General features: G+C 41.0%; 1 protein-coding gene across 1 annotated transcript; it reads right to left on the reverse strand.

Annotated features, from left to right (window-relative positions):
* Positions 1-4,160: 4,160 nt before the first annotated feature.
* Positions 4,161-8,241, reverse strand: emilin3a (elastin microfibril interfacer 3a). The gene is made up of 4 exons (XM_020106755.2): positions 7,781-8,241; positions 7,539-7,658; positions 6,862-7,421; positions 4,161-6,639 (listed from the first exon to the last, which is right to left on the reverse strand). The coding sequence occupies exons 1-4, from the start codon at positions 7,930-7,932 to the stop codon at positions 4,709-4,711; spliced, it is 2,763 nt and encodes a 920-aa protein (XP_019962314.2). The 5' UTR covers positions 7,933-8,241; the 3' UTR covers positions 4,161-4,708.
* Positions 8,242-14,286: the final 6,045 nt, after the last annotated feature.

The raw sequence follows: 14,286 nt of genomic DNA on the forward strand, positions 1-14,286 counted from the left end.
CACAAGATGAATGGACAGTATTTCACATATTTGTCCCGGCAACGGGGAGGAAAACTACGCCATTATAGGAGATTTACTAGAATGAGAAATATAATAGAGGTTGATATACTTTGCTTACCTCGATTTATCCTCCTAAGGGACTTGTCTGTGTTGCCTCAAGGCATAAAACGCAATTATTCGACTGCTAGAAATAAACAGATTTCTAAGATGTGCAAGACTGATAATACACCTTCCACTGCGATGTGTTTCTAAGAAATACCTTTATATGTGGCCTGTGAAAAAATAATGTTTAAATTAAATGAAGGTATTCGTCATCAGGAACATGTTTCACATACTTTAGATAAGTAATTATATCATATTTGTGTATCTTGAAATTATTTTTCTAACCCTATCATCTAATTCAAATCAATATATTTTCCTTCCCGGTGGCCAGTGGCAGGAGGCATTATGTTTTCAAGTTGTCCATCTGTCTGTACATCCCATTCTTGTGAACACGATATCTCCAGAAAGACTTGAGGGAATTTCTGCAAATGTGGTACAAATGTTGTAAGTGATTCGATTTTGGTGGTCAAAAAGGCTAATGTCATGTTCTTGTGAATGTGTTGCATTCGCTGCAGTGAATATCAGTAAGTTCTATTTATATTCTTGAGTGACAGTGAGCTAAAATCATCACCCAGCCCTGTTAGGTTAGCAGCATCTGTGCACTGAGGGCAGAGGTCATCCCTCAACCTTTGAGGCTGGATTACAAAGCTTTGGGCTGTAGAATTTGTCTGATGAGCTTCTGCAATATGACTAATTGGCGCTGCTGGAAATTTTAGTCTGCCTCTTGCTGATGAATAATGTCTTTTCTGTCTGTCTTTTCTCCTTTTATTTTTTTGTGTAGCAACCGTCACTGTAATTACTGAATCCTGCATTTTGCTCAGACGACCAGAGAACAAGAGAAAATGAGATGTTGGTGAAATCCAGTTTAATAATGAAAATCTAACACAATGTTTAAACATAAGTCAGAATGAATCATCTAGTATTAATGAAGCAGTAGTTGTCTTAATTATATATATTATATTATTTTAGATAAAACAGTGGTCATATCACTAAAAAAAAGTTGGAGAATAAATCAACTAATATTTAATTCACCAATTAGAAATTAGAGGAACATTTTCCTTTTCTAAAAAGTTATGAAAAATAATTTAATATATAAATGAAAATTTAAAGTCATGTCACATCTCTCATCACAATTTTAAAAAGAATCTTTTGTCGTTGGCCTAAGAAACAGAATGCCGAACCTTCTGGTCTCACATAATTAACAGATAAAAGTGAAATTTAAAAAATCATATGAAACCTGGAATAATAAAGAGGCCACCCTCTCTTCACAGACACGATGAAGTGCCTTCGGTCTCACCTCCTTCAATCTATTTGTAAGTAAATGAGAATAAGTTCAAATAAGCAACACATAAAAAATACAAAATAATAAACAATGTAAAGTCTTTGGCTCATCTGCTCCAAAAGAATCAATGTGGCAGATCAGTGCATTGTAAACCTAAAATATTATCAACCTGGTGTTGACAGTAATAAAAACAGGAATTGAAAATACATCACCAGACTCTCAGTTTGTCCTCTAACTGTGAAAACACCTTTCTTCCTTAGTGGGAGAGTGACTGAGTTTCATGAGGTTCTAAGAAGAACAGAGCAGAGTGGTACATTTGATTTAACTGAGACCATGTGAGGATTGATTGGCTGCACACACATTGGTCTGTTAATTCTGTTTTTCAGTCACCTGAGGAAGCAGCACAACTAATCATGAGCTGGGCCGACGTCATTACTGCTCTCATAGTGAAAAACTGACCCAGAGCACCTCAGTGCCTGACAAAGCCAGTATATCTATTTATTTTTAACGTGGCCCTGCTGACCTGTTATAAACTACATATTGGGTGTGATGATGGTATCGCTTACAAAAAAAGTGTCACGCCTTTTGGGCCAGTATGGTTGCAGACTGGGATGCAGCTAATGGACATTTTAATTATTATTTCAACCACTGATTATTTAAGATGATCGTTAATCATTGGAAAAAGAAAACTGAAGAATGACTGTCAGAAGTTTCCTGATGTGTCGTCTGTAGCTGTGAAGTAACTCGGAGCTGGCAGGAACAACCTGACACTGTTTTGACAATAACAAAGTGAAATAATAAGGTTATTAAACAGCTTGACATTTTAGGAAACACCCAGTGGGATTTCAAGTCTAGAGTTACATGAGAAGATCAATAGCACTCTCATGTCTGTATACTCAATTAGGAGCTGTAGCTGTGACTTAATTCATTGTTTTATTTGCCGCTTCCACATCAAGTCCATGGAAGACCTTTGACAACTTTTCATTCATAAGATCTGTTTACTTTTGATCTTCGCTCCAGAAGCCTCCATTTTCTTTCTGCCAGCGTTGTTTGTCTTAGTAATTTACATCCACTTTGCAGACAGAGCCACATTGTACTCAAGGCACTTTGACAGGAGTCCAAATTCTGTAAAGTGTCCCAGGCTCGAGATAACAACATGTTTTGATTCTACTCAGTATTTCTTCTTTATAAAGCAAAAGCTGGGAAAAGGATGATTATAGCATCCTGCTGTATGTCATATTTTATTCATCATTAAAACGTTGTATGAAAACCTCTTTCCACCAAAACCTTGTTCAGTGTAGAGGATTAAAGTTCCAGTACAGCTTCTGCTGCTGCTACTTCTTGAGAATATTTCATATTCTGGAGCTTATTACTAAGAAGCTCAGAGTCCTTGATTCAAGGTGACCTGCTCCAGGGTCTTCCTCTTGAATGAGCTAACTTTAATCAACACTGTCCGTTCTCTGACCATCACTATAATGAGGACAAAAACTCTTCTTTCACCTTAAGCTTCTGCAGAGGACATTGTATAGGATGATTCAGATAACCACAGCAGCCCTCTGTTTACTCAAATATCCTCTGTCCTTTATCTCTGTGCCAGCTTTGCCTTTTGCGATTTGGGCGCATGCCTCGGCCAGTGACAGTATGTGAAGCGTGCTGTGAGCATAACTCAGAATCAGAACTACGAGTGAGCAGTGAAGAGTCTCTGAGTCAGAGGAGATGAATTCACCAGAGCCCCCGATTGCCCTTTACTTCCAAGTGTCTACTTGGATCCAAGTAAGATTAATGTGTTGTTGTCTGGGTCTGTGTGAGGTGTGAATTTAATGGAAACGTGTGGAATACAAAAAAGGGATAAAATAAATCCCAACAATTACAGAAATGTAATGGATCCCTGAAATAATGTGCAGTGTTGCATAGAGGATGACGCACTTTTTTGTGCGTTTGTTTATAGATAGTACCCCTGTCCTGTTAAATTCTCTTTCATGATACATATCTTTATCTTTGTACTCTAAGTAATGAATATATGGTTTTTAGGTTTTCTCTGAGAAGTTGCTTCAGGAAGAGGAGAAATATCTTTCTCCTCTTTCCACTTCTAGTGGTGCATGTATGTGCATGAAACTACATCGTTATAGAGGTTTGTGTTTTTCTCGAGATCGCTCAGGCTGTCACTCAGCACTTCCAACAACAATTTGCCGTCTATCTATTCTGTCTGCCACCCTCATTCTCTGGCATCTTCCTGGTTATTCTTCACCACGTGTCTCAGGCTAAAATGTTTTCACAGCACACTGGGCTCATCTCCCACATAGGTGTTATTTTAATGGTTGTTTGCCCGATATGGGAAGAGAAGCTAACAGGGGAGCGCTATTAGTAAGATGACCTATGGCCCTTATCTAGTGTCTAATAAGAGCAATGTTCGGAAAGCTGGGCTGGTTGATTTGTAGCCAAAAGAGACATAATGAGATGGATATTGGCTTCTGTACTGAAGTGCTCCTTGGTTGTCAGAATCACCTTGGCAATAATGATAATTTGTAGTTTTCCTGTGGCAGGCGGGGTCTGTACCCATAAACTTAATTTTTGGAACCATTGACTTAATTTTTAGTTGTGTCGTTAACAATTTGAACCTTTAAAGTGATATATGGCAAGTTTCAGAAAATTCTGGGGTTTTTTCATTTAGAAATTTAGTTGAGACACCAGAGGAGTCTGTAATCTACATAGTTTTTATACTTCTCATCCTTTGTGTGAAATATTTCTTATGCAAGAACACATGGGCTGTAAAGAAACAATTTTATTTGATCGTCTGTGATGAAAAACCTTGACAGTAAACAGTTTTAACATGAATTGTAAACATTTACTAGTTTAATACAATGAGAATAGAAGGTAATGCTCAAAAAGGGAAACCATATAAAAACATAATATATTGTGTACTTCTAGTCTAGACATAAGAAAATTCAATACAAAAACTTAAACATGTAAACATTGTCAAACAATTGTTAATTTCATAAGCTCTACAGAAACGGTACAGTAAGGTGCAGTTTGCTGATGTTTTCCTCAATACTTGCTCTAATTAACTCTCAATTAAAACAAACTGTTCATCTTAGCACCTCAAAGATACAAAGTCAGGATTCTGTGTTTTGAGTGCAGGTGGAATTAGCTGCCATTTTTCTCTTCATTTCGTACTGTAGGCTAACTAAAACCATTCTTATTTCAGTGCAGGTTAAAAACCTTTTTACATTTCAGATGATAACATGGGTTTTTAGTGGACTGCCACTACACCTGCAGAATATTTCACCCATTTGGTTCATTTTTAAAATCCATTGTCTGTAAAAACTAATTCAAAGTGAAGGTGTCCCCTCGTCTTGGCTCTGACTCCAGCTCTATACTTTGCGGTGTTGGCTCTGCCTTTTCAGTGCAGTTTCTGAGTTCACCTCTCAGCTCAGTCAGCTGCTGAGCATGGCTGGAGAGAGTCCCATTTACTTTCAGGAGAAGTCCATTTGATTGTTTCTCTAGCTCCTCCCTGATTCTCTCCAGGTCCTCTGCCATGTAATTTAGGCCTTTGCACTGGTCTTCCACACTGGCAACACGCCCCTCAACCACTGTTACCTCTTTCTGGACCCCCATAGCTGTGCTCCTGCAGCCCCGCACCTCGTCTGCTACCCGCTGCTTCATCTCGTGGAGCTCACCCTTGAGACGGGTCAGTCGGCGCTCACCTGCTCCAAGCATGGAAGCCTGATGTCCAACAAGATGGACCACACCCTTTATCTGCTGGGCGAGACGAGCCTCTCTCTCATGCCAGGAGCTGTTGGCTTGACCCACCTGGTGGACGACTGTTCCCAGGGAATTCTGGATGCCTCTCAGAGTGCGGTTGACTGAGCGAACATTAAACTTGAGGATTGTGAGCTCTCCCTGGAAAGGAGTATCTACTTCAGCTTGTTCCTGTTGATCCCTAAGGCTCAGACGCCTCAGGATATTTTGCAGTGTGACATTAAAGGTATTCAAACGGTCATCTTGCATGTCTAACACATCCTTGACACTCTCCTCCTCTGCACTTGGCACAGCAGAGTCTCCCTGAATGGCAGATGGGGAACAGGAAGATGAGCATTGAATCTCAAGGTTACTCAGGTGCTTCTGCATTCTGTCCACATCCACCTCTATTCTTTCTCGGATGGAATCCAGTTCTGTCTCCAGAGTGGGAACAGCATGACCCTCCAGCAGTGCAGGGGCAGTGGCGTTACTAAGCTCCTCCAAAGCCATCAGTAAACGGCCCTCCAGAGCCCTCAGCTTACCCTCCATTCTGGTCTCCAGGCCCTGCCCAGTCTCAGCTCTGTCTGGGACGCCCCTCCAACTTCCAGTCTCATCACTTTTAATCTGCCCAGTCAGGTTGAGCTTGGCCTCAACATACCCCAGACGTCCCTCCATCATTCCCTCTATGTGGTCTTTGTGTCCACCAAGCTCCACTCTCAGGTACCCCTGGGACTGGTTGAGGCCGGCCACTGATGTTTCCAGCAGCCGCACCCTTTCAGCCAGTCCACTCAATCTTCCACAGCAGCTTTCAGAAGTCTTGAAACCATGGATCTGTGCCTGCAGATTTCTCAGCTCTGTTCTAAAGTCTGTCGTACTTTCATGCAGAGCATCTTCCATCTGCACCTGCCTTTCACCTTGCTCCCTCTGGCACTGACGACGCACATCCCCAGCTTTCTCCTCACATCGGCCCTCTGCACTTTCCACACGCTTCTCAAACCCACCAAGAATTTCTGTCCTGGCTGCATTCAGCTTGGCATCCATCATCTTTTCCATTGCTCCCTGGGCAAAATTGTCAGTAGAGTTCGATACCACTCCTGCTCTACTTGGCACCTTCTTCAGCTGTCCATCATGTCCCATCACTGTTGCTTTGAGTTCCTGCAGCTCTACTGTCTTGGCTTGCAGCTCTGCCCTGAGCTCCTCTACTCTTCCATTCAGTTCTGTAAGACCTGTAAACACTTGTCTGCCATCAAGACCCTCCGTCCCAGCATCTCCCCCGGGAATCTCTGCAAACCCGATAGTCGATGGATTAGAGGCTACAGCTGGAGCGGGAACAGGACCAGGGGCAGCAGAGAACAGAGCTGACAGCATCCTGTTGGCGTCCTCTCTCAGAGAGGCTCGTAGACTGTCTTCTAGGCCATTCACAGTTCCCCTCAATGTCTCCAAACCCATGTTTAGACGTCGCACATCTTCCTCCATTCGATATATTCGTTCGTCTGTCTGAGTGTCCAGAGCCTGGCCTAAGAGGAGAAAGAAAAGCTGTTATAATTGAATTGGAACAAGCTCACTCTGCTTTGGTGTGATTACAGTTTGAATCTGGTTCAAAAGAAAATAATGAATTATTCTTTACAGGATTAATTAAGATCCTAATTAAAAAAGTGTGAGTTGTGAGTATGATTTGTCACTTATCCACTAAATAGACAAATTATAGAGAATTAGAAATTAGTGGACTTAATACACACCTGTGGTCTCGCCCTCAGGATGTTCACCACCAGAGGAAGGAGGAGGGATTTCCTCTAGTATATGTTCTTCAGGTCTGTGGATAGGCTCATGTTCATGCTCGTGTTCCTGCTCATGCTCTATGTTATGTGGCTCCTGGTGGTCTGGGATTGGCTGTGGCTCTGGCTCTGTCTCAGGTGGATAGGGCTCGAAGGAGGTTTCTGGATAGAAGGAGGAACTTGGAGGCTCAAAGTGACGCATTTGGTAGTTTAAACTGCTCGGGGGCGGGCCTTTAGATTGACTCCATGGGTTGGCTTTCACAGCAGTGTTAATAGGGGGGCCTTTAAACATGGGACCCTTGAACATGGGGCCTTTGTACGGTGGGCCCTTAAACTGTGGCCCATGGAACTGTGGCCCTTTCATTGGCGGACCCTTGAATGGCGGCATCATTTTCATAGGATGTTGGTAAACTGGAGGACCCTCCATGCAGCCATAACCAGAATACCCTGGACAACATCGCCATTCCAGCTCTGTGACGGTTTTATGTGCCACCTTGTAGATTGGTTTGTAGAGCAGACGGTACCTGAGTAGAACAACCAATTATCAGTCAGGAACATACACTTAACTCTAATTTGTACCCTGAAATGATATGAATTTCTGCTAAATTTAAGAATAACACTGATATTTATTGTTTACTCACATCAGAGTTGGACATTTTTGACCCCTGGAACACTTATTGTATTCGGCTTTTACATAGGGGGCTGCCCCATCCTGCACAGTGAAGGGAACTGTCTTTTCAGTGACATAAGCACAGTGGTTCCTGAAAGAGAGGAGACAACAGGTAAAGAGGTTAAACTGCTATAATGTCAATCAATATCCTTGATTATGTAAACACGATACCTCAGAGTACAACACAAGGAGCGAGGGATAGACAGAACTTACTTGTGTCTGCTGGTGGGTTTCCCTTGGTCATGGTGTTGACTGAGCCCAGCTTTATACTGGTTATACTGGAGTGGTCTGTAGAACTTGGTTTCGACCACTGACAAAAATAGAGTAATGAAAATGAAAGGACTCACAGCCATTACAAAATGCATCCTTGAATGTCCACGTGTATCATAAAAAGTTTAGCAAAATGAATCCTCCAGCTGAGGTAGAGGTGATCTCACGGAAGATGAAAGTATTCCTCCAAAGAAATATTCCACTCCATTCACTTGATATGGAAACAAAACAAAAAATCTTTACACGCACAAACTCAGAAAAAAGCCTAATAAATTGACATCGGTTGGGAAAAAAAAAATCTGTGTCTGCAGTCCAACCTTTGACGGCTGTGTTTGAAAGCAGAATGCCACCCTGTGAATAATGACCCCGATGCTGGCTGTGGGTGTGGTGGCGTCTGTTGGGCTGACAACAGTCCACTGTGAGTTTGTCGGACTACAGACTCCACTAATAGGGTCCCACTGGCATCATTTGCATATCTCCTCCCACTTAACCTCCTCAAAGTAACACCGCATTGACATCAGAGAAGAGAGCCTCCACCTTCACAGTGAGTTGATATTAGTAGTCATTGCTGTGGTATTCAACTTTACTGAAAATATGGAACTAAGGCTGGTGTCCCATGAGTTATTTTCCCATGGTGACATCATGGTGAACCAGAGAGGAAATAGTGCATTACCTCCAGAGTGCACAACACCAGGCCTTGTCCCAAAATAGCCATAATTAAGTTTGTTGTTTTAACATTTTAGTGTAATAGTGGAAATAAATCATAACACATGACAAGTGGATTTATCTCACAATTACTTATTTGTTGTTTAGAGTGTGAAAATCTTAAACGTGTCTTTGTCAGAGAAATCATTTTGACACATTTGGAAAAAAAACTGGTGTGAATGATAAAACAAATGATGGTTGAATTCACTTTGCTTTGGTTCCAGGTCCTGATATTGTTCGTGCTGGTTCACTTTCACACTGGCCTGGTGACACTTGAATAGGACAGAGCTATTGTTAATATTACTATGACAATTCACAATATCTGGCCTGATTATATAGTAAGTAAATATTTCACGTAAAAAGCGGTATATGCACAATTTCAGAACATTATAGATTATATTATTGCATTGTAATTATGACGTGTTCATGTGTAAGCATCAATAATGTCGCAACTGGTGAAGTTTGACTTATTTTACTACTATACTACCACCTGATGTAGGCTACTGCAGAGTAGCTTGAGCCATTACAAAACTAGCAAAATATATAACATGTGAAATCTGAGGCTTTGCAGTCTCAGTGAAGTCTGTGCAGCATCTCGGGCTCTTTTACTTCACACATGCACATTGAAACCCCCCGACCTAACAGCAAACCTCCAGCAGCAGGAACAAATACAAACAAATACGCTGTGTTGAAGGCTGTCACAGTACACACCCTGGCCCCTGAGTGCCGAGCCCCACAAGCCAACACATTCACTCACAACACACGTCTTTGTACAGAGTGTAGAAAGAAGCCTGGCAGCTCCACGGTGTAAGAACCCTTTCCGTGTAAAGGGCCAGTTCGAAAGAGACACATTTTTAGCTGCTTGTAATCATATTAAAAAAGTTGAACAGTTTTCCAGCAAAGTGCAGCTCTCACATTTCAAAGTTCAGTATTGAATTTACAGATTATCAGCTTTTGGAGGATGAATCAAATCAAATGATGCCAGTATTTCTCATCCATGTTTTACCCTTTGACAAAAGAGCAGCTGTGTAGTTTGGCCTCTTGTGACATTTCAGATGTTTTATAAGTTTTTATCTGTTCCACCAATTTGCTCTGTTAACTTCACTGATGGTTTTAGGCCCAAAAAGTCAAGAAAAAAATATTCAAGCTTTATCTTGTGACCCTGCGGAGGGGCCCTGACCTCTTGGTTGGGAATCACTTGACTAACTACCCAACTGATAGAGTAATGTTGTTGTAATGTTGGATCTGAGTCCTACCTGCCTACACTTTGTATGGAACACCATTAATGCCAGGCATTCTTGAAACACGCTATCGCCATTGTAATGTGACCTCATTTTGAACAGGAGAAACACTGCCTCCATTATTTTTTCAGTGATCTTTTGATTGACCCTTTTAAGAAGCAGGCTCATTTCCTGTATCCTGTTTGTACCAGGTCCCACCTCTTTCACCTGGAAACACCCTGTTCACTGCAGATACACAACAGTGTGCGTTAAATATTCTCTGTGAGCTCTTTTTACCCATAAGATTTGTAAACAAGCTCTCATTGTATCACGTGAAACATGTTGCAGAGCGTCCATGCGTCCAGGCGCGTACTTTCTGCTCCTGTGAAACAAACGCTGCTTTATTCCGCAGCCTGGGTGCAGCTCCACCCGGAGTTTTCCTTGAATGGCATCACACAGTTTCAGCTGTTTTAGCTTCCACTCACCTGCCCGTCACAACGCTTGCGTCAGACTTAAGCTGTTGGTGCACTTCTCGACATCGCTGAATTATGACCAGGGTGAGGCCTAATTTCTCTGCATGCTCATGAAAGTGAGTGGAGAACATCACAAACCTGCAGGAGTGAATGAAAGTCTGTGCAGCACATGGAGAGATACATTTTTGTTTATCCCTTCTCTGTTTCTTTGTGTCTATTTAGTTTTAACACCAGTGGTCCAAATTCTGAGCCGGCCTGTAAATCCTTTTATGTGTGTTTTTAGTTTTCCACAGAGTCGGGGCCTAACTGCTGTGTAGCTTTGGCAGTGTTTTAACAAGTACTGGCTCATATAATGTTAGTTTTGTTTTTAACTTGAGTTAGAGCATGAGCCACAAAGTCTGAAAGTTAGGAATAGTTTCTTCCTCCAAGTCCACCAATTCTGAGCCTGTTAGCTGCTTCACTTTGTTACTACCTCCGATAAGGAGGTTATGTTTTTGCTCCTGGCCCTTTGTTTGTTTGTCAGCAGGATTACAAACTTTACACAAACTACTGAGCAGCTTTCCACAGAACTTTCCACAGAACTTGGTGGAAGGATGTGGTCTGGGTCAAGAAAGAAGCATTAACTTTTTGGGCAGTTCCGGACAAAGGGGGGGGTGCAGGGTGTTTTTTGTCGTTTTCACCAATCTCCCAGCGAATAATTCATCGATCTTAACGAGACATCTATAAAATGCATCTTTTCTTTATCTTATAATTAGAGTTTTAGAGAAAAATGTTCTAAAAGCATTCTAAGGTTAAAGTTGTGTCTAATTTGCGGTGGTGTTTGTTTTAGAGTGGCCTATATCCGCTCCTGTATGTTCACATCCATGTAAAAGAACAAACAAGATTAATTGGTCTGACACTTCACAAACCTGAACCTTGTTTCCTGGGCTGGGTTCACTCACCATTTTGTTTTTATTTCTAAATTTTCAGCAGCTGTGAGTCTAGATAAGTATATTTTTCAGTGTACATACTTTGCAGCAGTCGTTTCATTCGAAGGCGTCGTCATCCGAAGAATTTTTTCATTAAATGAGACAAACGTTAGTCTGAACAAACCTCATTTGGAGGACACATGGCCCGACACACTTCACACGTCAGCCACGAAGTTCAGTGTGTTTGGCAGTGAGTGCACATCTGGTGAGAGCCAACACTCACGTACACACACACACCCACACACACCCACACACACACTCACGTACCCACACACACACACACACTCGCTCTCTCTCACACGTCTTCATGTCGACAGACCGCTCGACAGAAACACTTTTGCTTTCGAAGCTTTCTATTTCTTCCTGACATGATCCTCCCTGCTTTCTGCTTATCTTGATAAATTGTCCCACATTATTTTCTCTGCTTATATTTTTCTTTTAGGTTTTATTTTTACACTTTCATAGTAACATCTCTCGACGCTGAATTTACTTTTATGTTAATGGAACTGTTTCGATGAACAAAAACAAGGAGATTGATTCAAGAATCGTAAGAATGATTTTCTTATTGAAAACTCTTCCTCTGCCCAGTTAATATTTGCATATTGAGTTTATTGTTTACATTCTCTCAATTTAGGTTTCAAATCTGATTTGAATGAACTGAATTACACCGTAACTAAACTCAATACATTGTCAAAAGTAATTGATGGATAGACAGACCAACGGAAACTATAAGTGGAGATTATTGTCTGTTCAAGATTTGAGTGTCGCAAACTGGCAAAAATTTCAAATGAAAACATTTGAAGATGACACAATAGCTGAGTCTTTTGGACACAAATCCTACATTGAAGGTCCAGATATCCTGAGCAGCAAGTTCCCGGTTGAACTCCTAGTTACCCTGAACTGAAGATTTACTGCATATCAATCCCCAGCTGTCACTGTCTATAAATATCGCCAGTAAATGAAACTAGAATTTGAAGGATAATATTGACCGAAGCTGTAAAGTGAAAAGGTGCCATTCATATTTTGTAATTGAATATTGATTTTTTTATATATATAAAATGTCAGATCTTACAACCCTGTCATCAGTTATATTTGCTGTCTGGCATCAGTATATTGTGTAAATGATCTTTGCATTTTGAATTTGACACTGACTGCATGTTAGTGTATAATTCAATGTAAGAACTTTGTAAATCTGACTTGACTCAACAGCATCACTTCTTCCTTTAAAAAAACCAACACAGCACAATATCTCACTGGGTACAGAATAAGACTGCCCCCTTGTGTTGACAATTGATTTAGACGTGAAGGGGGAAACCTTATAAAAGCCACCTCACTTTTTTCTCTTTGTGAAACTTTCATTTATTTGATTTTTATTGATTTATTTATATTTTTGCTTCCTTTGTTTTAATGTTCTTCTTGCCTTGTCTTTTCAGGCACTTTGTTTCATTGTTAAGAAGATGATTTATATCATTTTCGCCCTTTCTCTTCCAAACTTTTTTTCTTAATGGCTACTGGCAAAAACGTATGAAGTTATTATTTGCCCATAGTTTTATGGAATAACATGGAATAGAAAGAATAGACCGCACAGTATTTTCTGCTGCACTCTGGGGAAAAAAAAAAACAGATGAAAAGAAATCCAGAGTTTATCATTAATACAAGGGCAGCCGCTCGTTATAAACCTCGAATGTAAACTATAATATCTGAGGCTGTTTGAAGTTTTCTCCTGTGGAAACTATTCATTTACTGCCGCTCTTTTCATGTTTTAGTGTTTTAACCAGGCCAAATGTGTCCATGGTTAAAGTTTTAGAAGAGTGCCCGAGTCCCTGTGTCCTCAGAAACATCTGCAGAAACTTCTCCTCGTACCCACACCCTGCCAATTAAATCCAAACTAGTCAACTGGGTTTATAATCCCATGTGCAGTTTGTGGTGGAGCGTAGTTAAACTACAACATGTTTCTGTGACCACTGTTTTTAAAGAAGAGGCAGTGATCCACAGCGGTGAAGATTAATGAGAGCATGTCAGCCACTGATTTTGGAAGGGTATCGAATAATATCCTGCCGATGTTGACGTCCAGTGTGGCGTCATTTCAGATAACATGGATCACGTGATGCATTATCAACGACAGCAGGGAGCTCCACTTTCATCCACTAGTGTTATCATGTCAGTCAATAAACCAAGAGAGAGTCTGTAGAATCAGGACACTCAAGGCACCTGGAGTGAGATGCTAACACACAATGTGATACCGTAGTTAATGTGTGTAGCTACCTCCACCTTCACCCTCTCACTTTGAACTGTCTTCAAATATGACCCCTCGTTCCATAAGCAACATACAATAAAGTATTTTCTTTATATTTGAATTTCGAGGTCCATCATGTGCTGAAATTAAAGTCAAGAGTTTGAGAATCAAGGATGAAGTGATGTATGTCCAAAAGGAATCAGATTACTTCATATGTTGTTGGGCTGTTGCTGTTGCCGGGGCGTTGTGCGTCCGTTAGCTTTTGGGCGGGTCAAAGGTCCCGGTGGCCTCACAATAGTTGTTTTTGGCCTCTTGAACATTATTGCTCAAGTCTGCCTATAGGCAATTTCTTTCATTTTTGACCACTTGTCGCTTTTACTCACAGAGGAACTGATGAGATTCCACTGGTTAGACGTCACAGTGAACTCTTTTGAGTCTGGAAAACTGCAGGTAGTCAAACCTGAAGTCAAAAAGAATGCAAACGTTTAATCTGCGCACACCAGGAAACCTGCTCACACTCATCTCTTTCTCTTATCAAGCACCACACACAGGTCTGTTTAATATTTTGCATATTGTCTGATGCCTTTACGTTTCTAATCTGCTGTCATCATCACACTTTCATTACAGTGGCCTGTCTTAGGAGCACAATCAGGTTTTAGTCTGTACGAGGGGAAAGAAATCGCCCGCTGCTTCCATTTGATAACACAAACAGCTGCGGCGTCAGTTTTTTCATGGGGTTTTGTTTTTTGCTTTTTGTGTTGTTGATTTGAACCAAACTTTTGAAAACCAGAGCAGCGTGATATAAAAGTATGAAATATTTATGAACATACAGATGAGAACCACAGCA

The sequence above is a fragment of the Paralichthys olivaceus genome, chromosome 6 (assembly GCF_024713975.1).
Source record: "Paralichthys olivaceus isolate ysfri-2021 chromosome 6, ASM2471397v2, whole genome shotgun sequence".
Taxonomy (NCBI): Eukaryota; Metazoa; Chordata; class Actinopteri; order Pleuronectiformes; family Paralichthyidae; genus Paralichthys; species Paralichthys olivaceus.

What these genes read in the sequence shown, in the direction of transcription:
- emilin3a (XM_020106755.2), bottom strand. Translation starts at nt 7,932, where the DNA reads ATGCATTTTGTAATGGCTGTGAGTCCTTTCATTTTCATTACTCTATTT. An exon ending in CAAAAATGTCCAACTCTGAT is followed by an intron (nt 7,422 to 7,538) that starts GTGAGTAAACAA and finishes TGTTCTACTCAG; the next exon opens with GTACCGTCTGCTCTACAAAC. An exon ending in TCCTGAGGGCGAGACCACAG is followed by an intron (nt 6,640 to 6,861) that starts GTGTGTATTAAG and finishes TTCTCCTCTTAG; the next exon opens with GCCAGGCTCTGGACACTCAG.